Source organism: Monodelphis domestica, chromosome 3, assembly GCF_027887165.1.
Source record: "Monodelphis domestica isolate mMonDom1 chromosome 3, mMonDom1.pri, whole genome shotgun sequence".
Classification (NCBI taxonomy): domain Eukaryota; kingdom Metazoa; phylum Chordata; class Mammalia; order Didelphimorphia; family Didelphidae; genus Monodelphis; species Monodelphis domestica.
In genome coordinates this window covers 138,450,086-138,475,231 of record NC_077229.1, presented here as the reverse complement: position 1 = coordinate 138,475,231, position 25,146 = coordinate 138,450,086, and the positions used below count along the sequence as shown (strand labels likewise).

At 41.9% G+C, this 25,146-nt stretch overlaps 1 protein-coding gene across 1 annotated transcript in view; it reads left to right on the top strand.

Moving 5' to 3' along the window:
* FAM83A (family with sequence similarity 83 member A) overlaps positions 1-20,850 on the top strand; it is a 35,890-nt gene extending 15,040 nt beyond the window's left edge. The window contains exon 4 of the mRNA XM_001381183.4: positions 8,338-20,850. Coding sequence (XP_001381220.2) covers positions 8,338-8,884 — 547 coding nt within the window. The 3' untranslated portion in view covers positions 8,885-20,850. The remainder of the gene's footprint in view (positions 1-8,337) is intronic.
* Positions 20,851-25,146: the final 4,296 nt, after the last annotated feature.

The window sequence follows — 25,146 nt, the reverse complement described above, 5'->3', positions numbered from 1 at the left end:
TCTCCCTCTGTCTCTCCCTCTCCTTTATCTCTGTCTCTCTGTCTGTCTCTCTCCTCTCCACCTCCTTTCCTTTATCTCCTCAACAATGGAAAGAAGGAGAACTAGGCATATAAAGTAAAATTGAGAGAAGAGAAATGCTTCTTGGGAGCCATACTTGAGAAAAAGAGAGAAAATAATTCTCTGTCTTGGCCTCTTCTTAGAGTCAGCTCAACCCCTTAGTTAATTGACCATAATTATGACCAACTTCACCAAAGTCAAACCTACATTAAGCACTCTTTGAATGCCTACCAACCATACCTAGTCCTTGCCCTCAAGGAGCTTATAATCTAGTGACCCATAAGGGCATACAGGGCATAACTAGAGAGGAAAAGGGTATAAAGAAATAAATTGTCAAGCATCAGATCATGTGACATAGAATAGAATTTTGGTGAATTGAAACAATCACTTAGATCAGGGTAGGAAAAGACAAGGATGCTGAAAAGGAGAAGGAGGTCCCAACTCTGGGGCCTCTAAAACCTATACTGGCTTGGCTGGGATCACTTAGAGTTGTTCCAGCTTCTCCTGTAAGCCCTTTTATTTGCCTTACCTATAAATCACTTGTTGAGATGGATTTGTTGGTAAGACAGTCCTGGGAGAGACCCATCAGGCCATTATGGCAGATGCCAGTGCTCAGTTTCTCTGAGCTGGACCCATGCAGAAGACTTTTCAAAAAGGCAGGAGGAGGAGCCCTAAGTAAGGGCATACCCTGAGAGTAGCACAGTTTAGCCAGAAAGGCTGCCAAGAAATATCAGGAAGAAGACAAACTATGAGAGGGATGAAGAAACAAGCAGGGCCAGCCTCTACAAGTAGTGGCTGTCATTACAAATCAAATGACAATCTTATTCTTTGTTTTGCATAGAGAAGACTGGAATTGAGCCATATTCTATGTTGAAAAAAGCACAAACCCAGTCAACAAGTATTTCCTGGGCACCTTCCGTAGGTCCAGGTCTGTGCAGGGCTTAGTAGGGGGTAGAAGGTTCTTCAAAACACACTTCTCACTCATCAAGTCTATAATCTGGCTGGAGAAATAAATCTTTCACAAATGAAACAGATGCAAAACGATACAAGACACAGTACTTAAAAGTACTAAACTGGGTGGTGAGACTTCCAAGTGTGGAAAGAGTCCAATATGGTGCTTGTGTTACATCGTTCAGTCATTCTCAGTCATGTCCAATTCTATGACTCCATTGGGGTTTTCTTGGCAATGATACTAGAGTGCTTTGCCATTTCCTTCTCCAGTTCATTTTACAGATAAAGACATCAAGGCAAACAAGGTTAAGTACCTTGCCCAGAATCACACAGGAAGTGTCTGAGACCAGATTTGAACTCAAGGAGATGAATCTTCCTGACTTCAGGCCTGGCATTCTATCTACTATGCCACCTAACTAACTGTTCTACACATCCCTGGGAGGAAAATGCTATTATTATCCCCATTTTGCAGACTAGGAAACTGTGAGAGACAGAAGTTAAATGATTTGCCTGAGGTCACACTGCTAGAAAAATCTAAGGTCACATCTGAAACTCAGGTCCCCCTGACTTCAGGCCCAGCCCTTTAGCTACCTATTTAAGATCACCATTTTGCTCAGGACCAGACCTGGGTTAAAGAAATAACACTGTAGAAAATGTGGATAGAGTGAAGGGAAGGCACAGTGGAAGACCAAGGAATGAAGGAATGAACAACCTTTGCTTAGCAGCAACCTTCTGCTCCCCCACAAAGATTCTATTCCAACTGCCATTTGCAGCTCAGACTTACAGTTGGAATTGGAATTTGAAATTCTGTTGACTGGCCCAACAGCCCTGGAACTCTAGCCCAAAGCTATTACTTGTGAATCTGGGACAAAGTCCTTCCTGCTGGAGGAGCTCAGTGACCAGAGGGAGCCCATTTGGCCATTTCAAGCATTTTGGGTTCATTGAGATCTAAAATGTGTTTTGCCCTGGGTTTTTTTCCCCTTTATTCTCATCATCCCTGGTGGATGTTAAGGGGAAATGAAAGCCACATGTTTCTTTTACAGACACTCACTCATCTGCATTTTTTACCAAAGGGCCTTCTCTGTCTTTTGTTTCTTTAGAGGAGATCAGGAAGTGGTAGCAAGCAAATGAAATATCACCTTAAAAGGTGGCAGCTCCAGACCATACCAGTTCAGTACTCAATCCAAACCTGATCCCAAAGTTTCCTGGGCCCGTATTTCTAAGCAAGATGGAAGGTAATGGGCCCTGTCCTTGAGGTTGTGAGACTGAACCCAAGCAAGCCCAAATAATGAATCTTGAAGTGAGCTTAAAGCGGAAAGAAAACATGGAACAAAGAAAACTTTTCTCTCGGCAAATTCCCTTTCCAAATTCTTATTCCTATGCAAGTGTTTTCCTCTTGGGACTCCAAGCTTCCTTCTTGGCTGGAGAGGAGAGAGGGAGTCTGGGTCCAGCTGGAAAAATTTGACATTTATTGTGACTCAGGAAAGAAATAAACAATCAAGTGATCCTTCCCTCTGTCCTCCTCCCCTCCTCAGGAATTCTTACATCCCAAAAACATGACATGGGGAATCAAATTTAAAATGCTTTACCCTTCACTAAAGTTGTTGAATTCTCTTTAGAAATTATTCTTTCCCTGCCCAATGTTTCTTAATACTAAAGTTTTGCCTCAAAGTTAGCAATCAGGCAGATGTTTTCAAGCAATTTTTGCAAGTTGCTGAGACAATCTAAGATCTGTTGCATGAAAGTCTAGGATGAAGTGATTTTAATAGAAAGAGAAAACCCCAAACCCAGCCCACTAAGATGGGGGGTGTGAGGGTAGAAGGGTTCCCCTGAGGCCTGGGAACACTATGATTTGGAAATGCACTAATGAACTGATGTGGAGATAAAAGCCTAAATAACAAGTTCCCACTATCATGAAGCATAATGAAGGGCAGTGATCCGAGGTGATTTCAGCATGAGGGAGCCAAGCTGAGCCCAGCTGCAGCCCCAGTTTCATATGGATTTATGATTCTCCTTCTCATTGCCTGTGGGCTCCCTCTCTCCTTTCTCTAGGCTTGTATTGTTTGCTTGGTTGCACAGATCTTAAAAGCTGCCACTGCCTTTATTTCCTTTATTTCGCTGTCTCTTGCTTTATTTTTTGCATCCTTCAATTTCTTTTTTAAATCCTCTATTACAGTGTCCCTTTCTTCATATTTATCATCATTGTCAATATACAAATATGTTGCCTTTCTCCTTAATTCTTCTAGTCCCATTTCTTCCCAATCAGGGCAATTATTTCTAAAGAATAATTTAATTTTAGGGATTGCATTTCTTACAAATATCCTCTTAATGTGAGCTATTGTGCCTTCTCCTAACACATTCATGCCTAAGAAAATTTCAGCTGGGTCTGTGATTCCCTCAAGGAAATTTGTAGGTGTCTCATTTACTTTCTGTTTAATATTTTCAAATTTAGACCAAGCATTAGGTCTTTAATATGTCTCTTCATCACATCCATAATTGACTTTCTGGCCTCTTTCATCATTGCATAATCATTAGATGAATTCATATCTACACCTTGAAAATCTTCTGGTCATGGGGTCAATAATGGATCATTCCTCATTTCCTAAGACTTGGGGCCAAGGGATTGTTTCATGGAAATTCAAGTTGGGTCCACTCTGGGATGAACCTGGGTCTGCCAGATCTGCTTCTCACAGAGCTGAGACTTCAAAAGGCTCTCCTCTGGGTGGGCTTCACTCAAGTGGAAACATATTTCAGGCTGATTTCTGCTCCCTCTGTCATCCTCCCTACTCAGGCATGAGGTGTTTCTTTGGGGAAGGTGAATCTTGATGGATTCTCTTTACATTAAACTCATCAAAAATGCTTATTTCCCTCCCTCCCCACAAGGACAATGGGTCAGTCTTTTCCTATGAGCCCTCAAATTACCTTGTTTCCAAGAAAGCATTTGTGGGAATCTCTGTCTTTGTTGATTGGTTTTGAAATTCACACTGGAAGATCCAGGGGCCCTATCTTTGGGAAAATAAGTCCTCAGTCCCCTGCTTGAAAAGGAGGAGAATGCTGGATTTCTTTAGGCTCCTATGATTATCGTCAGGGTAATAGTTGCTATAGTTATAATCCTTTATAGCAATAATAACCATAGTTATTTGGAAAAAGGCAATGAATTTAACTGACAAACATGATTAGCCACACAATAGGCTGCTGCATTACCCATTAAAGGGAACCAGAGCTGTCTGAATATTATTATTTTAGATTCATAATACACTACTATTTTAAGAGATTTGTTTCCAGACTGGCCATGGTCAAATAATACTTCACCAACATAAGCCTTCCTGGCTTTAGCTTCTGGGTGATCTTCAGAAAATCTGTTGCCAGGATCATCTTTGAAGCATGGGAGCAGGGTTAGCAACTGATAGAAAGTATGCTGGATTTGGAGTTGGGAAGACCTGAGTTCAAATGACACCTCCATTATTTATGAGCAGGAAGAGTGGCCCCACTGGCCAAGGCATTCAGTCTCTACCTGTTTTCTTATCTGTAAAATAGAGATAATAACAGCACCTACAGATTTGTGGTGAGGATCAAATGAGGTTATAAGTGTAAAGTTCCTTTTAAGTACTCTATAAATTCTACCTATCATTATGATTAGGCAGCTAAAGGGTGAAGGGGCTAGAGAATTTAGAGCTAGGAAGACCTAAATTCAAGTATTACCCCCGGAGAAGTCACTTAACCTGTTGCCTCAGTTTCTTCATCTGTAAAATGGGGATAATAATAGCACTTCCTTTTTTCGAGGTTAACATGAAATATTTGCAAAGTCCTTTGCAAACCTTAAAGCAACATATAAATGCCAGTGATTGTTATTAGAAAATCCCTAAAATGAAGCACTTAAAAAAAGTGCTGTGGATCTGATCATTTAGCAAGTCATGTCCATCTCAATGTCTATTCTCTGGACCCCCCCCCCCAATTAAAATGCCTAGGTTCTGACTTAGTATGCCCACCCTACAGATAAGAACCTATAAAAGCAAAGAGATAAAGTTTAGGGCTTTTTTGTAGACTAAACAATAGCAACAATGCCTTTTTCAGCTAGACCCTGGGAAATGGGGATGGGGGCACCTTGGCCTAAAGAGGGGTGGAGAGATAGAGGTGTGGAAGTGGGATGAAAGCCACTTGAAATCTTCTTTTTACTATTATGATTAAGGACTCTTCCAATAAACCCAGGCAGAATCAAAGAACATATATCACAGATGGACCACCCAGAAGCCTTTCTCTGACGGTGGCAGCAAAAGAGGGTCCCTCTCTAAAGCAGGTGGGAGTTGTTGGCCTCCAAAATTGGGGAGGACCTCTCCACACACACATATATAACAAGGTCTCTTAAGAGGTCTCAGAGCTAACTCCAGATGAACTGTGGAGGTCTCCCCTGTAGAATACACTTGAAGTCATTTTGTGTCTTTGTATCCCTAGTACCCAGTGTTGTACCTGCACAGAGTAGACATTAAATGTTTCCTGAGACATCTTTTGGCAAGATACTAGCTTCTGGGCTATGGTGTTTCCTTGGTTTTTTAATAGGGAGAATATTTAGGATAGTCTGTCTCCTAAGCCTTGAGGGCCTGGGGAACCCCCTTTATTATGCAACATTATATACATATATATGAGAAGGTTTGGTGGATAAGTTTATCAGAGGCATCTGTCTTGACTTGTAATATGGAATAAAGCCATGGAATACAGCCTAATCTACTCTGACAGACTTCAGACCCACCCAGTTCAGTAATGGAATATGGTTCAAGAATTAGATATTCCAAATGGCCTGTGAAGATTAAATTTAAAATGCAGGAAAGAATATTAGAATTCAAGTGGGCTTAAAAAAAAAAGTACACATTTCTCTCTTTTTTAAAAAACCCTTAACTTCTGTCTTCGTATCAATTCTAAGGAAGAAGAGAGGTAAGGGCTAGGCAATGGTGGGATTAAGTGACTTGCCCAGGGTCACAAAACTAGGAAGAGTCTTGAGGTCAAATCTGAACCCAGGACCTCCTGTATCTAGGCCCAGCTCTCAATCCCCACTGAGTCACCTAGTTGCCTCCTGGGTATTTTTCTTAAAGTTTTATCCATGCTCTTTATTTTCTTCTTTTTTTAGAGGTAAGGACCCTTTTCTATCCACAAACATCTGCCACCCAGATAGAAGACTGTGACAAATACAGCTAAACAAAACAAACCTTTACACATTGGATCTGTCTGAAAATGTGTCTCACTCTCTAGTCCATCACCTTTCAACATCATCAACCTTTAGAAGTCCTAACTGGTCACTGCATTGATCAGAGTTCTGAAGTCTTTCAGTTTTCAGCTTCTATATATATTTTAAGAGTCATAAACGGTTCTGGTTCTGCTTTCTTTGCTCTGTATCAATTCTTGGGAGTGGGCTCCTCTGAAACTGGCCATTTTTTATGGTGTCATACTATTCAGTTACATTCTTAGATCCTAACTGGTTCGGCCATATTCCGACCACCTTGATTTACACAGGAGGAAACTGAGGCTCAAAGGATTTGCCCGTGAAAATCAGGCAGGAATCAAGTCTAGGTAGTCTGACTCCAAATCCTGTGAACTCCACACTAGACCCCACCTCCACCCCCACCCCGGTGCTGTCAGGACATCTTGAATTCGCCAGTCATCCTCTGGAGCATGTTTTGTTGATTTCTAGGGAGATGCTAGAGGGTACTAGTGAACATTCGTATAGTGTTTTAAGGTTTGCAAAGTTCTTTACATATCTTATTTTGATATTTTGATTTCCACAACAGCTCTAGGAGCTAGGCAATACCACTTACCTCCATTTTATAATGAAGAAATTGAGCCGGTGAGATCGGAGTAATTTGCCCAGGGAATGAGGCAGGATCTGAACTCGGGTCTAACTCCCTCTCCAAACCCTAGGCCTTCCCTGCAACATCATTACAGTAATGTGCTTTTGCCAGCTAGGAGCTCCCCCTTTCTCTTAATCTTGCCTGACAGGACAGGAGAACAAAGTGTGATGAGCGATAATGAAAGTTTAGTTCACTTGATTCTTGAAAGATTTCTTAAAGGCTTCTAGCCATCTTCCCCTAGCAAGTGGGTTATGGGAAGGGAAAGAAAGAAAGGGGAAATGAGGATGGAAGGAGAAGAGAAGGGGATGATAGGAGGGGAAGAAAGGGAGAGAGGGAAGAAGGGAAGGAGAAAGGGAGAGAGAAGGGAAGATGGGAAGGGAGGAAGGAAGGAAAGACTATAATTGGTCACCTTGAATCCAGCCTCTATAGGTTGGGTTCAAGAACTTCTGATAATAGAAAGTCATAAAAAAGTATTCTTGGCTGGGCAACCTAGCAGCCTGCCTATCTAGATTTAAGTATAACCTTTTAAAAATGCAGCTCAATGGCTCCAGTGGATTTGATAGCCAGGCCCAGAGATGGGAGATCCTGGGTTCAAATCTGCCCTCATACATTTTCTAGCTGGGTGACCCTGGGCAAGTCCCTTAACCCCTCCCCTTGCCCAAGCCCTTATCCACTCTTCTGCCTTGAAATCAATACTCAGTATCAATTCTAGGATAGAAGGTAAGGGTTTAAAAAAAAATACTGGTGTAGAAACCTATAACATTTAAATGGGAAGATGTTCCCTTTTTAAACATGAGCCCGAATAAGCTAACTTCTGATCGAGATTCTTCCTTTTCTTTCCAACAAGTCTAAGGATGCTATCACCCTCCTCACTTTGGGGGCCAACAAACTTTCTTCCATGGACATTTTACAACCTCCCAAAGAGAATGAATGTCTTTGCATTCTGGACCCACTTTCTTCCCCTCCCCCTGCATTCCCATGCTTTAAAAGCACTTTTTTATTCATTGTTTCTTTTGTTTCTTTTGTTACGGGGTACTGCCCTGCTGGGTGACAAGGGGAGCAGACAGGACTAGTATTTTACTGGGCAAAGAAGTTGTAGGTCATCCAGAATGTGACAGAGGTGGGCTTCTATTCCCACTTGACTTGTATGGCCCAAGACTGAATTCAAGGTGCATCATGTGTGGTTACAGTCTTGAGCTAAGGACCAGGAACACAGAGAAGACACAGCCCATGTTTTTCTCTAATACTGTAACTGCTACAGCTGAAAATTCCCAGGGGGCCATGGGCCTTGGGGGTAGGGGGCCTGAGCCGCCAGAGAGGAGAGGGGAGGGCCGCTTCCTAGCTGAGGCCTCAGAGCCCCCCCAAGCTACCACTCTGGCCCTTGAGTTCTAAAACCCAGTGGTTTGCCAATTGGGCCTGCCTCTTCCTCCCGCTCCCACCTCGTCTCACTCATACTCTTTGGTCCCTGTCTCTCTCTCTTACCTTCTAGTTTCTCATGGCTATGTGGCCAAGTCCACAGGAACTTCCTGTCCAAGTTCACGGGCCAGCCGGTGGAGCTGTTTGAGGAGGAGTTCCGCCATCTGTACGCCTCCTCCAAACCTGTGATGGGCCAGCGATCTCCTGGGCTGGTCAGGCCCCTCCGGCCGAGGGGAGGGTCCACATTCCCTCAGGACAGCTTCACTGACAGCAGCTGTCCATCCAGTGACCACACACCCTCCGACCCCTTCAGCGACCCCTCTGCTAGCGGCGATGCCCACCACCGGTCTCACACTGTGTCTTCAGGGACCAGTAGCCCCTCGGCTCCGAACCCCCCACTTCCCAGGGCCCACTGCTTCCAGAGTTACGTCCCCTGGGCACCCCAGCCTCCTAAGGTCAGCTACCAGACAAGGCATTATGTCCCTGATGGCCCTGCAGGCCTCTATAGCAATCTCAATGTCTACAGGCCTGGGAGGCTGCGGCTAGAGGACTTGGGCCTCGGGCCCAGGCAGGCCCTTGGCTGGAGGCCCTTTTCCCAGCTTCACCTGGTGTCGGATTAATCCCTCAACGATACCGGGTAGGAGCCGAGTCCTCCCATACCCCCAGCTAGGATGTCCCGGTTGCAGTCCTACGTTCCCAGGCCTCGGGTCCTCCTTGGAAGGCCCAGGGGATTTGATAACGCCTTCAATTGGAGGTATTAACTCAGGAAAAAATTCCTGCGGAGATTTAAGGACTCTCAGACAAAGCAGCCTCCCTTTCCCTTCCTTGGGGAGGCCTCTGGGCCTTAGTGTTCCTAGGTAACCTCGACTTGGGCTCACTAACTAAGCATGTTCTGGGTCTCAATTCGATTCAACCTGTATTGAACATCTCCAGGCCTAAACTGACCACTGGGGATGCAAAGACAAAAAAGAGTGGAAAATTAATCTCCACTCTCCCAGGAAGATTTTGTGTTTTATGGATGGAGGTAATACGCCACTTGATAATGGTAGAATTGTTCTCCTGCCTCCACATCCGTAAGCTGTCTTCCCCTGCAATTCTCAGATAATTTCAGACATTAACCCTGACAACGGAGTGTGCGGTCTAGACAAAGGTCTACCTAGAGGTCAGGAGGGCGCAGTGCTGATTTGGGTTGGAAGATATATTGGCTTGGGCTGGAGGGGAGTTCCTGGGGAGCTTGGGGGCTCAGGGGTCCTAATAGGCTGCCAGAATTCCTGGAGAGCCTGTGCTATCATGAGGCCCATGGGCATCTGGGGGAACATCTCTACACATGAACTGCTGGGAGTGCATAAGAGTGAGTATCCATCCACGTCCACCAGCTACGACTGATGAACAGACTGCGTGGAAAGGACACTTGTGCCCCCCCCGGGACCCCTCCCAGGACAGGGCCACTTCACTAGCCAGCCCTCCCCTCAGCCCCCCAAACCCCAACCTCCCAACTTGTTCTGCTGTGGCTGGTTTGCTCTTGACCAGTGATCATTAGATCCTTCCACTCAAAGCCAGAAATCACTTTTATGCTGAGGCCAAAGAACTCTCCTTGGTGCCTTCCATTTGTGACACCAGCAAGATGCTTTGAAGTTGGAATGAATCAACTGTCCTTGGGGCCTGGTTCCCTTCAGTCACAAATTCCTGTCCACCTTTACAGAATGTTCCTGACTCCATTTCGGGGAGACTGACCAACAGCCCAACTCTCTTTTGTTCTGTGCTTTCTTCTTCTCTCTCCTAATACTAACAGTCATTAAACTGCTGGTACATCACCCAGATACCAATCTTTTCCCCATCGGAGCTGTAATATCTCTCGTCACAGCTGATGGGAATAAAAAAGTCAGATGTTGTATTCCACTAAGATGACAACACAGGCAGGAAATCAGTGAATCCTTCACTGGGCAAGAGGATTCGAAAGAGATCCTTGGAAGTTCTAAAGACCCTAAATTTAGGGGCAGCCAGGTAGCACAGTAGATAGAGTTGCCAAGCCTGGAGTTGGGAGGACCTGGGTCCAAATCTGACCTCAGACATTTCTAAGATATGTGAACCCTGGACAAGCCACTTTAACCTCATTTGTCTAGCCCTTGCCCTTTGTCTTAGAGTTGTTACTAAGACAGAAAGTAAGGATTTTTTTTTTAAGTCATTAAATTTGATCCATCAAACTTGATACTGGGCATTTTACCCTAAGGTGGTCAAAGACCAAAAGAAAAGTCTGATATACATGAAAATATTCTTAGCAACACTTTTTTTTTTTGGTAATAGCAAAGAACTAGAAACTAGGGGGTGGAGGGAATGCACATCACCTGGGATAATCATTATATAAACTGTGGTATTTGAAGAGAATAGAATATTATCATGATGAAAAAATGGACAAATAGAAGGATCTCTGAGAAACAATTGGAAAGACTTATATGAACTGATGTACAGTAAAGTAAGCAGAGCCAGAAAAACAATACACACAAAGACTATAATGCAAATGAAAACACACCAAAAGATAATGAAACCCAAGGTTAATTAAAATTAGTCATTGAGGTCTTAGAGAATGGGCTCCCCTCCCTATGCCTTTGGAAGTGGTCATTCTGTCAAGCAAGGTCTGGCTAATAATTGTTTTTCTTCATTTAAAGGGAGGATTCAGTGGTAGGGGTTGGAGGTATAGCAGGAAATTCCTGGGGTATAAAAACCAAAAAGCATCAATATGACTTTGAAAAAAATAGATGTTCAGTACAATCAACTTCACTGAGTTCTAGTCCCTCTGCCTGCCCTGTACTGTCTTTACACCCCAATCCCTGTCCCAGGCTGTTTTTCCTACACAAACCTATTAATTCCTCTGTTATTGACCCTGGCTTTGTCTCCAGGCACCCACAAATTCTAGGAATTGCATCATTATTGATGAACCCTTAGCAGGGATGAATTCTCAAGGGCCACACAAACAAACCTGTTTCCCTAACCCTGTGGCATGGTAGAAAGTGTTCTCTTACCTTGTGCCCCCCATGCAGAGTTTCCTTGTTCTCAATGTGCTTCTTCAGAGTGGCTGAGATGAATCCCAAGCAGAGGCTCTATTTTTTTTCCCTACTTGATCCTGGGAGCTGTTTGACATAGAGAAGCTGTCATTCACTTTCACAGCTTCCTTTTGAAGAGCATGTGTCAGAAAAAACTGCAAGGAGAAACTGTAAATATTTCAGACAAATCTAAGCATCAACACAAACTTTGGTGTCTCTCTCTATAAGACATGCTTTTAAGGGGACTTACTAATAATGCTTTATCTCAAGTGAGGATTTGTACAGCAATGGTAACCCATGGCAGAGGTCCTGAAGTGGGGAGAAAATATTCTTGTAGGTCCTTTAAAATCTGGAAGCGAAGGGATCTATGGGAGCCAATCTCCAGTTACTGAAGTTATCAGAATTGAAAGGTATCCCAACTTTTTTTCCATCACACTGACCAATGAATGAATGCTCAAAGCACTAAGACTTTATTATGGCATATTTTAACTCACACAAAGGAAGGTTTGGCTAATGGTGATATCCAAAGGCAGAAGCACAGGGGCCCGTGCTACAAAAGAAAAATATAATTAAGGCAGCCACAGGCAGCTCTGCATCAGAGCCATGACTAATACCCAGAAAGCATGCCAGCAGCTAATTCCTGCAAACCCAGGCATAGAAGGGATATGACCATGATGCTCAGGTTTTCTAGGGAGGGGAAGGGTCAATCTCCCTTGGGTGTATCTGATTTTCCATTTCTAATATAACAAGGATGCTGCTGCAGATTGAATACTATGGGGCATTGGACATTTACATTTCCAGAATGGAAGTTTCCAGATATAAAAGATTCTGGAGGAAGGAAGGAAAGTTTCCCTGGAAGAGACAGTCTGTCTTATGGAAAGGCTTCAAAGTCCAGGGAGGATTAGCAAACTCCCCTCATCAATAAGCTGATCCTACCTGGGGACAACTATACTCAATTGGGCATGCACACTGTCATTGCCAATGGGGTGTAATTAAATTTTAAAATTACAATAAAATAGGCAAGAGAGTGAGTTCCATGCTAGCGTGGGACCCACTACTCAAACATTGACTCTTGGGGAGAATGGGGGGAAAAGAAAGAATTAGAATTCTCAGCCACCTGTAAGGAAAGGTTCTTTGGCACCCTTCTTATCCACTCTTTGTATCCCTTTCCCATGAATCTGCACTATCAAAGACATGTTCATAAAGGGATCCCTGACTTAGTTTATAAAAAAGCCTTCTTAAGGAGGGTTCCCTATCCCTTCCACATACTTGGACCTCATCTTTGGTCAGTAATATCCTTCTGTAATGGCTGAGATTCTTGAGAGTTCTTAATTTTAAATTGATTAGCTGACTACTCAAGCAAACCAAACAGTAGACTCCCTCCACAACCCAAGCGGATACCAAAAAGAGTAAGGGGGACAAAAAAGTGGGGCCAAAGAGAGGGAGCACAAAGGCCAGTATGTACCTTAGGACCCTCCCCTACACATCCCAAGACATCTCCGATTGGTAAACAGTCATTAGTCACTGAGGAGGCAGACTGAATTCCTCCAACACCCATTTCATCACAGGAAGAGGTGGGTCTTGGGAGGACACCAATACACCCCTTGCTCCTAGCCAAGCAGCTGGGTCACTCCAACATGACTACCCATCACACTCTTAAATCAAGGATCACCATACTTCCCAACATGGTGGACTAGAGCTTCTTGATTGAATCTTTGAAGTGGGTCAAGTGGCTGCTTGACCCTGCCCCTAATCCAGTCATCCCTCCTAAGATCCAAACAAAAGGAGGAAGATCCCAACCCAGCTCTATAGTCTTGGAGGAGAAATTGTAGCCTCAACTTAGAATCAGATTTTCAGGGAGACTAAAGGAACCTATCACAATCCAATATTAATTTTCCTTACTTAAGCAGTCCTTGCACTTAAAAGTAACTTGTTACATTTGCCTCTGAAGCTGATGACAAACTGGATTTTTGGACCTTGCTTCCTTTAATCCCGCTTTGATATTGTAAATCCATCCAGTGTCTGTAGAGTATTCAAAAAAATACACTAGAGGATCTTGTAGTCAACCAGGTTGGGGAGTGGAGCTGGGGATGGTAAAGGGAAAATTTTAAATTTCTTGGAGACTCTTCCCCCCTGCCATCATCACCTCTCACCTTCTTGAGGCTATTCACACTCTAATTCTTCTCACTGCTCAAAAGCACCTGGGACCAATTCAGGGCTTGGTAGCACCACTCGCAACCTTGAAACCACAAATTCTTAATAAAGTCTTGATTGATGATTTATCGGCATGTCCAGATAGCAACAATAATATCAAGCACCAGTTTGGTCCTTTCCTTTTTAGCAGGTCTGCCAAAAAAAAATGTTCAATCTTATATATGGCACCAAACAGGAACACTATGCACAGATAAATCATACAGCTGGTTAACTCTTTCCTTTTTTCCATCAATATTAGTCCTACTAAAGTTGGCAGTGGTAGACAAGTTGTTCAAGCAAAGGAAAGAAAGAAAAACAGTATTTAACATCATCACAGTAACTAAAGGCCTACACAGTACTTTCCACGCATTTCTCTGACAAATTAGCTACAGGGATATCGTCAGATGTGAAATAAACTGTGATCCTTTCCATTTTCATTGTCTGCTTTGCCAAGGAAGTCGTCTTCCTCCTGTTTCAGGCTGGCCCTAACCTGCTCTGGACTTCATTCTGCTTTTTAGTTTTTTCCATTCTTGTTTAGCCTCACTTTGTTGTTCAGCTGCTCTTATTGCTTCAAACACTTAAAGAAACATTGAAAAATTCAACACCCATGATCTTCCCCATTCAAGCATTCAGATTTCTCTGCTTAGCAGAATCAGTGGGTTTTTTTGAAGGGGGAATCAGTCTTTGGTTTGCAAACTTTATAATTCCACTTGGAATTCATGATTATATAGCAATTACAGTTAAAGATATTCTTCCAAAGGTAACAGCTCAATTCAACAAGCTTGGAGGAGGGATGGGAAAGTATTTGACCATAAGACTTTAACAATCTTATCAAATAAAACATTTTGTTTTAGCTCTGAGACAGCACACATGCCATGGTCTTTGTTTTTTTCCACCAACATGAAAGCCATTTTTTAATGGTACCCACTAAGTCCTGTCTCCCTCCCTCCAAATGAAACCAAGCTCAATAGAGACTAATAAATAATGTCTGAGGAATTTAACAGCCCCTAACTCCTTAAGAAAGAGATGGAGAAGTAAAATCACCATAGATTCTCCTGCCTTTTGAGTAGTTTTGTGTAAATACCTGGAATTTCCTGGGACTGAAATCACCTTGGCGAGTAGATTTGGCAATCCACAGTTATGTGGTGAGTTTATTTGGTCACCACTGGACTCACAAGGAGGGAATATTTTAGTAATACTTAAGGAAGGTCAAAGGAATGATCCATGGAATTGGGTAATAAACTAGAGGACTTATCCTCCCAAATGCACACATTTTGTCTCTTGGGGCCCCAGAATTAAGGTCACATTTTGATTATGGAAAAGCCTCTCTGCTAACAACTGCTGTTGAAATTTAAAAGCAGAATGAGCTCCTAGGGTAGGTAGTTGGGCTCCCCTCAGTGGAAGTCTTCAAGCAAAGGCTAGATGTCTGCTTGTCGAGTATGTTGTAGAAAGGATTCTTTGGGGGCATGGATTGGGCCAGATGGCCTGTGAAGACCCTTCTAACTCTGAAATTCATGTAAATCAGAACTAGGTATAAGCCAGTTTGAGAAGTAGAAGAATAGAAGAGGAAAGCCAGAATCCCCATTCAACTTTGGTAGTCTTTGACATGGTCCTTCCTGGAAGCTTCACCTTTCCTCCCTGGACTTCCCAGTGAGCTACTTATCATCTGAAAGATATCAGATTATTCCAAAAAGAGAGCCACTAGTCTGATCCTTCTGACACAGTCTGTCCTGGTACACTGAAGGAATCTGGGAGTTTAAAGGATTCCCAAAAAGAAGTTGGTGCTTAAAGCACCAAACCTTCATTTTAGTACCTTTTTTTTTATGTAAGAGAAGGCTTGACTTAAAGAGATATTGTATTAGTCCCTCTTTGCTTGCTACATCCTGCAACACCTTTTTTCTATCTATTTGTATAAAACCCAATAACTTATGATCTTGGTTTCATAAATTTTTTCTCCCATGAGATGCTACATCTGAATACCTGGGTTTAGCTCCTGATTTAATAGCTAAATGCATGGCTTTAATGTCTGTCACTTCTTCATCTGTCCTTAATCGGCAATGTTTGCAGGATATGTTTTTCTTATATTTGTAATATGATTTTCCCTGTGTGCTTTTGTTATTTGCCTCATACTTCTTTTTCAAATAGCAGTCCTTCATTAAGTGACCGACCTTATGGCATAAGAAACACTGTCTGGTTTCTCTTTGTCTCCTACTCTGTTGGTATGAGGGTCTCTGGAGTATGTCTTGATTGTGTGTAAATTCTTAATTTCATCTATCTCTTTCAATGTTTTCTGTGTCTTGCAATTTCTGTTTCAATTCTGTCATTTGTTTCTGTTGGTCATTATGACTGTCAAATAAGTAGGATGCAGCTTCTCAAAGTTCAGGCAGAGTAACTGTGTCATATTTGGGAAAATAGTTCTTTAAAAAATTTCTTAGGTGTAATGTGCAACCCCTAAGGAATTGTCTCCTTACATGAGCCACAGACTCTTCTGAATTTTTTTCTAAGACCATAATGGAATCTGCTGTTTCGAACAGGCTATCTATAAAGCTTGCAGGATGCTCAGTCTTCTCTTGCACCAGTTTGCCAAATTTTCCCCATGCATTGGGTTTAGAGCAAAATGTTTTTATAGCTTGGAGCAGATCCTCTCTATACTTTCTAAGATAAGTCATGCAGGCAGGATTTGAAAAATCAAAATCCTCCCTCTGTTCCTCAGTAGGCCAGTTTGTAAGAGTGCTGACAATTCTAGTTTTCTCAATGAACTGCCTGTGTTCATGGGGGCTAAACAATTCAGAAAGAAGAAATTCTGTATCAAAACTTGGCTCAAATATTTTAAACACCCTTTTCAGCTCCTTATGGGCCCTTTGGGCTTCAGAGACAAACTTTAGAAACCTTAGGCCAGATGGAATCAAGTTCTTGTGTTGTAGATTGTTTATATACTTTAGAATGAAGCACTCTTGCATTATCTGAAATCTTAGCAATATCTTTTAATGGAAATATTTTCTCAGCTTCCTTGTTATCAGTGCCCATGTCTTTGCCATTGTCATGTGTTCCTATCTTATTTTTTTCCTTAGCTTTCTTGTTCTTGTCTTTAAGTCCATTATCTGCCTGCTTATTTCCCATCTTAGCCTGATCTAATCCCTGCTTCTTCAAAAACTCCTCACACATAGCTTTTACTAACTGTTCTAGGTTTGTATCAACCACCATAATCTGGGCTGTCTTTTTTGGTGTCGAAAATTTGAAAATATTTCTCAGGTGAAAGTATGTATGGCAGCCATGGTGAACACGTATATCTGTGTAAGGAGTTGCCATATCACAGAGTCATTGTTAAAAGACATACTCATAATGAAGGAAGTGGAATTGGATATAAGTCCAATAGTTTCCATCACAAAGTTGGTCACAGCACTATACATAATATTATAGACCCAATAACAGGCGATGACAGCAAGCACCATCATACCACATGCTACTTGCAGAAACATCCTTCTTATTTAGCTTTCACTTTGTTTGGGATAGGGTAAGACCTTTTCGGGGTGCCAAATTGTATTAGGTGGTTGTTTGTTTAGATGGATTATTGTAATGTAAGATTTCTGGGCAAGCTTACAGACCAATGAGATAAGGTGGAATCAGACTCTTGACTCCCTCTTCCCTCTCCCTACCACTTCAGTTAGTCTCTTCAGTTGGATTCAAACTGGGATTCAGACTGAGTAAGCTGCCTGAATATCTGATAGATAACTCACTCTCTTAAAGTTATTGGAACAAGGATTTATTTTAAGGAAGGGGAAGGAAAGGGAAATTGGATAGGAGAGAGGGGTTAAGACTTTCCCTGATCTTAAGCAAATCTAAAATTGAGTAATAAAGTTATAGAGTCTTGGATGAGGGATGTGGCTAACAGTTTTAGGACCTTTTGAGTCAATTCTTGATAATGTAGAGAGAAAGTCAGTAACCAACAAGGAAAGGATCTTCTCAGTTCTTCCTCTTTCAAGTGCCAGAAGAAAGAGAGATTTTTTTCCAACAGTTTGGGTGTTTCTTTTAACTGCCTTCTCCTGGTCACATTCTCCTCTGGAATGCTCCTTGATGGACAGCTCTTCAGACTTCCATCCATTGCCTCTGTTTGCAGGTTTTTCTTCAATATTACTCTCATAATACCCAAGGACAAAAACACAGGGGTAGGGGCAACAAGGGCAGCATGTAAAACCTCCAAACAAGGCAGGAAAAGGATACTAGGAAACTCCAAATGGGGGCAGCTTGATGATGCCAGGGGGAGGGCTATGGATTTTATAGGGAAGGGCAACATCTCCCTCTAGTAGGTGTGATTGATTTCCCATCTCTGATATAATAGGCAGAGAGCCAGTACATATTGTCAAGGAACACATGGTTCCAGAGTGGAATTTTCTAGGAATAGAGTACAGAAAAGGGTAATGTTTCTAGTAAACAGGCAGTAGGAGGGTGGGGGAAGTGCCTAGAGAAGTGGTCCTTTGCCACAAGGCGGGACAGACCCTCTCCCCAAAAGAGATTTGGGGTAGTACTATTGTCCCTAAAGGGTCTCTCCCCAAAAATTGACAACTCAGGCAGTCTCCATAGCCGGGGAACAAGCTTTATTATTAAGGGAGGAAGCTTGGTGAAGTAGCCCCGAGGGGTTTTCAAGAATGCTTTTTATCTTGCTTGGTTGTCAAGGAAGGAGTTGATTGTTTGGGTGGCTTCAGCCTCCAGACTGGACTTTATCAGTGATTCACAATGCAAATGGTATGCTAACAATATGTTAAACATCCTGGGGTGACTCTAGGTCACTTCTTGGTTAGTTCTGTGCAGGCTCCAAGGAGGGACTGTGCCCATGCTGATGGTTCTTTACAGAATTTGCCTCTCCAGGGTTGCCCACATCCTCATAGCAACCCACATCTGTTTTCCTGGAGCTGCCAAAGCAGAAATGCTGGAGAGCTTCACACATCAAGGAAACTGCTGATTCCATCCTGAATAAGTCCTCTGAAAGCCCTACTGAGGCCCTACCCTATACACATAAGTCTCTCTTGTATCTATTTCTGCTGAAAAACCTAATGAGTCTTCTTCTGGGTCAGCAGAATGAATTTCTCTTGCAACAGTACATTGTACTGATGGCTCTTTCTTAAGAATAGGATCTATAAAGTGGAAAAGGCTCAGAGGATTTATTCTTGACATTTTCCTACTAAATATCAACATGCTTCTTAAGAGGGCTTGGGGGAATATAGCGTGGTTGAACAGGAAAGCAGATACAGAAATACAGCGAAGGGATGTGTAATTGGCAACACAGCATGTAGGAATTTCCTTCATTTGATCTCTTCCTCCATCACAACAGATATAAACGGAAAGAGGTTTCAGTGGGTTGCGGAAAGGTCCTTTGGGATCTTAATTATTTGAGTGTCATGGAAAAGTGGAAAAGGGCATGTTGGGAGGGCACTGGGATAGCAACATCATTAAATAACCCTTAGAAGGGCACCTGGACCAAACTGAAAATGCCTCAGGGAGTCTACTTCCCTTCTATCCCTGCCAGCTCCCCTATTTATATTGGCTGCTGGGGCATCAGACCCCAGCCACTGAGCTTGGTAATAGGCATTGTCCTTTGATGCTTTCATTGAAAAGGGACTAACCAAAAGAGGGAAGATGAGGTCTTGAAACCGCACCACATAAGATTCAATTAAAAAAAGAGATTTAAGCAGACTTAAAAAAAGAAACTATCTGAGCTTTCCTTATGGAAAAAGACTAGATTTATTTTGCTCATTCCCAGGGAACAGTGGGTTGAAGTTGCAAGGAAGCAAATTTAGGTTAAAAATAAACTCTAACAACTGAGGCTTGATCAAACATTTTCAGGCATCTTGGGCAGACAGGAGGGAGATTGGTACTACTGGAGATCTTCAAGGATAATTACTTGTCAGGGAAACTGGAGAGGTGGAGTTGAAGTGGCTTCTAATCCCTTCTAATGCTAAATTCTAAAAGGTCTGGAAAAGACCTGTTACTGGAAGGCCATACCCCAGCTATTAAATGTCTGGGGAAGCCATCTTGAAGGAGAGTAAATAAGCACTGCCCAGATGCAGAGAGAATATCAAGCAGAATGAGAGACATCTCCAAGGGGTGTTTGCCCCAGAGCTTCTAGACCAATGGAGAGTGACTAATGGTCAAGAATAACAATAGTCTAGCACTAGGGAGAAAAGGCAATAACATGGAATTAGGGAGAGAGGGATCTGCTTTGAAGTGGGTACTTTCTCTAACTCTTATATATGTGAACCCCTGGGGCTAGAAGAATCATACCAAAGAATGCTTCAGAAAGAGAGGCATTTTGGCCTAGTGCTACAACTGAGCTGTAAACACACCGCCAAGACAAGAGATTCCAAAGTTTTCCAATGGATGATATTGGAAAAGTTTGTTCCTTTGTAAAAAGAGTAAGTGCCATCAACTCAGGAGAGCTTCAGAAAGAAAACAGGCTGGAAAAAGAACTGCAGGGAAAAGATTAGCAAAAAGGACCTTCCAGAAACCACCACCACCTTCTGGGAACTGAGTAGAGTTATACTAAGTTGAACTCCAAGGAACATCTCCCAAAGCAGACAGGGATGCTCTGACCAAGCAAGCTGAGCCAGATAAGAACTGTGAGACTATGTAGGTTTCTGGGGGAAGGGTTACTCATTGGTGAGTATTGGTATTTTCTATGGGCTCTCACGAGGACTATAGGTTTCTGTTAACCCTTTTAAGTTGGTTACTATTTGGAGCCTTATGCACCTGTGTACTTGTGAGGGAAGTCAGCAACTCTACTTCAGAAAGGAATCAGATAGTGAAGTTCCCCGATCATCTGGGTAAGGAGCTCTTGAGAAGTCCCCCAAAGTTTTTTCTCAGGCCTTTTAGGCTAGGAAGAGAGCCTCTGACACATTATTTACACCCATTTTAAAGAAAAAAATTGGGAACTATTTGCCTGAAATGGTGAAGGCTATAGAAAAGACCCAATAACAATCTCTCCATATTAAGGATTTTTTTAAGCAGAACAGGACCAACTCTCCTTCAACTTTGCAGAACAGAAAAATGTTTAAACTGCATGATCTTTAGTTTAGATATAAGGATTTTCAAATAGTGAGAACTACTGAACACTAAAATGGGTTACTGAAGTTAAAGAATCTCTCTTTTTGGAAGTCTTTTAAAAAGATAACCTTATTCTCTCTCTCAAGACAGCTTAATACAGCCCTTCTTGGAGTTAGGAAACAGGCTAGATGATTTAATATCGCTTTTAGGTTTAGGGTTCTCGCTTTAATCAAATAGAATTTCCCTGTGTAAAAGTTCACCTTGGGTTCATTTAAGTGTTCTGGAATAAAATAATAACATATTAAGCCTTTGAATAGAGTCTGAGCCTATTTCCTTATAAATGGTTTCTAGCTGCTCGCTGAGGAAATAAGACAGTGGTCTAACACTCCCAAGTTCTCTTTCATGAAGGCAATATAAATTTAGTGTGCAGCCTGAAATTCTTTAGCACCTTTTCAAGTTGGCTCAGCAGTATGCATCCTACTCAGAATCGCAGATGAGTCATCCTTTTGGAGAAAGAAACCTGGTTCATACATAGGTAGCATTCCTTCTCCCTCCCAGCCCATAAGACCTGGGCCAGTGGTTCTGAAGATTCCATTACTTTTCTGATCACAGGTAGAATATGGAAAGAGAAGGAAGCATTTTGTTCAACAGTAGGTGCCCAATATTTATTACTAACATCATATTTTCCTGATTGGCTGAAGGGCCAGAAATATAGCTGGGACCTGCAAAAAAGATCCCTGACCACCATAGACAGAAAGGCGCTCAACTTTAATCCTATTCCAAGAGGAATGGACTGAAACTAAAGGCAAACATTCTTGTCTGCTGGTGAATATGCCCACTACTTGCCAGACTTCTCAGGGCTATAAATAAGGTTGCAAATTCAAGCTGGCCCAGATTCAGACACTGTTAGAATACCTCCAATTGAACATGTCAATTTTTACCCCCAAATCTGCTTTTTTTACCCCCAAGCTTCAAACTTCATTCTCCTCTTTGACTCTTACATGATGTAAACAGAAAGATGACTTTATTTTGGATGACCTAGGTCTGAATCCTGGCTCAGCTACTTATTACCTGTGTGACCTCAACCAAGCCACCTACTTTTCTTGGCTGAAGTTTTCCTTGTTTGGAATATGAGGGGTAGTGTTAGACTTAATGTCCTCTAAGGTTCCTTCTAACTCTACATCTGTAGGTTCAATCAGTTGCCAGATCTTGTCAACACTATCTCCTTCACTGACTCCCTTTTTGCCATCTCCTGCTGTCAGCTACCTGTCATCTAGACTACTTTAGTATCCTAACTGGTCTCCTTGTCTGTCACCCTCATCAGTGTGGGTACTCCCTTCATCCCATCTCATCTGGATAAACAGTAACTCATTTGGCCTTCTCACCCTCTGCAATCCTTGACCATATCCTCCTGAAATTCTCCCATCAATGATTTAGCCAATGCACTGAAGTTCTGGGCCTTTAATTTAAATTTGTAGTTAACAGTGTAACACTTACTCTCTTCCCAACACTTAGGTTGATGTTCCTTGCTCTCACTACATGATTAAGCAGATTCTTTTTAGAATCATGGGTACTGAGGTTTTTTTTTACTCCTTTCTTTGTCCCTCTTGCACATTACTACCTGCTTCTTCCTAACATGCAGGTCTGATTATTATTCCCTTAATTCAAAAGCCAACAAATACTCTCTTCTTGTCAAATCTAAAAGACACTTTACAGTTTACTGGGTTGATATAAACACTTATGTATCCCCTATCCCTGCTACCTAGTATTCTGTATCTCTTCTCCCTTTTGTGGCCAAACTCCTCTAAAGGACCACCTGCAATTACTACCTCTATTTCCTTTCTTCCTATTCTCTTATAAACTCTCTATTGGCTTCAAATATCAATTTTCAACTGAAACTGCTCGTCAAGGTTACCAATAACTTCTTAATTGTCAAATTTAATTACCCTTTTCTCAATACTTATTCTTAACACTTCTTTTAACACCATGGTCATCTTCTTCTCTTCTATCTGGATTTTCATGACATTGCTCTTTCCTGGTTTTCCTCCAATCTATGTGACTGCTTCTTCATCTAGGCTGTGCCAACTAAGCCTGGGTATCCCCCAAGTTTCTGTCCTTGGCTCTTTTCTTCTTATACTATCTTTCTTGGTGATCTCATCATTTCCTAAGGATTCAATGATCTCTAAGCAGATAATTCTCAGATCTGTTTCTCTAGTCCTGACATCTAATCTCTCATCTCTAACTGCCTATTGAATATCTCAAAATGGATATCTTGTAGACACCCAAGACTCAACATGTCCAAAACTGAACTCATTGTTTTCCGCCTAAAACTCTCCCAAATGTCCCTACCCTTACTCCCAGTCACCCAAGCTCACAGCCTAAACACCATTCTCAATATTTCACTCCTATCGAGTTGGTTACCAAATCTTGTAATAATATCTCCTGTGAATGTTCCCTTATCTCCTCTGACCTGACTACTACCATGGTCCAGGCCCTTATTTCATGCCTAGGATATGGCAACAGGCTGCTTGTTGGTTTCTCTGCACAAGTCTCTCTCCACTACAGTCCTGTCCTCTTAGTTATCAAAATCTTAAAGCATAGGTCTATATCCTCTCTCTATTCAAAAATTCCTAATGGCTCCCTATTTATCTCCAAGATCAAAACCAAAATCACCTCTTTAGCTTTTGAAGCACTTCCTAACCTGACCCCTTATTCATCTTTCTAGTCTTCTTTCACCTTATTTCAATGACTCATCTCTTGATTGTGACTTCACTGGCTGCTTTCCATGCCTAGAATGCTCTCCTTACATTTCTGGCTTTTTTTAAGTCTCAACTAAAATCCCACCTTCTGCAAGAAGCTTTTTCTGGTCTTCTTTAACATTAGTGCCTTCTCCTCAAGACTTCTTCCAATTTAATCTGTAAAAGCTGCTTGTACAAGGTTGTTTGTATGTTGTCTCCCTCGTTGTGGAATTCTTGTGATTTTTCCCTTTCTTTGAATCCCGAGTGCTTAGTACAAAAACTGTCATATCCCTTGGCTTAACTCTAACTCTAAATTTTGTTTACATCAATCAGTCCAAATTCTTTTCATCTGACATCATTCAAGTTCCTCCATAAGGAAGGCCTCATCTACCTTTCTAGTCTTAAATCATGTCACTCTTTCCTAGTCAAACAAGACTACTTGATATTTCTAGAATACTAATCTGCCTCTCACTGTTCTCTCACTTGGAATAGCCTCTCTTCCTGAATAGAGCCCATTGTTGAAAAACCACTGATCCTTCCAGGCTAAATTCAAATATCACTTTCACTATGATTCCATCCCTCAAGTTATAGAAGAGATTATGAAAGATAGTTTGAGAACACTTTTGAAAAAGGGAAGTGGTAATTAAGTGCTAGAATTGGTTTACTATGTATTAACACATACCAGATTAACTATATCAGTTTTTCTTTTCTTTTTAAATTTTTACCTACCATCTTGGAGTCAATATTAAGTATTGGTTCCAAGGCAGAGAAGAGCTGTAAGGGTTGGCAATGGGGTTAAATAACTTGTCTGAGGCCAGGTTTGAATCCAGGACATCTCATCTCTAGGCCTGGCTCCCAATCCACTGAGCCACCCAAATGCCCCTTGTTTTTGCCAGTTACTAGACTGGCACGTGGAAAATGCCTGCATATTATACCAAGGCATATGACAACTTCTCACACTATACTGAAAAGATGGAGGTTTGACATGAATGATGTATGGAAAAGTTGAATAAATCTAGAAGCAACTGAACAAACAAATCCAAAGAGTTTCAGAAAAAGGATTGATTGACAGTTGCCTAGAGAGTGGCTTTTAGCAGAGGGTCTCAAGGGTTGGTTGGTTAGTCCTATTCTTTTCACCATTTTTATTGACTTGCATGAATCTGAAGGTAGAATCTCTCTTGAAGCACTTACAGCTTTGGTAGCATTTGGTTGGGATCCAGGTAATTTGTTTCTCTTCCCCCAACACTCATGCCATTTCTGGGATTTGCTCATTGCCTCCCAAAAATGGTACTTAAATTTAGCTCTTTACCCTTAAGTCTTGCCAATTTCCCCTAGTCCACCATGGCCTAATTCTACTCTTGTGTGCCTTATTTCCACACTTCTCCACCTTAGACAGCAACACATCTATTCCCTTCTATTATTTTCCTCCCAAGCCTCTGGATGCTGTTATCACAAAATTTAGAGGTGCATTCATATTTACTTGGCCAATTATCCAGCAATAATATCAAGAAGTAGGAGAGACAAAAGCATATACATGAATATTGTAACACTGGAAGATTTCAGTAATTATGGGTTAAGAAAGTAGAGCAATACTTTATCACAAAGTCTGTTTCTATGATATTTTGTCAGAACATCATTATCAGAAGTAAAAATAATAAAGACATTGGGACGTGGTTCAGGCTTTCAAGAAGGGGTATGAAAATACTATCAACAAAAATAGCATCAAATTGATATAAAAAATGGAAACTTCTGGTCTTTAGGCTCCCAGATGCTGGTGTACAGTAGAAGGAAGAGGAAGGCTTACGACCTCTAGTCATAATCATGTAGCTCCAGAATTGTCCAGGAATAAATTACTAGTAATTTCAACATTCC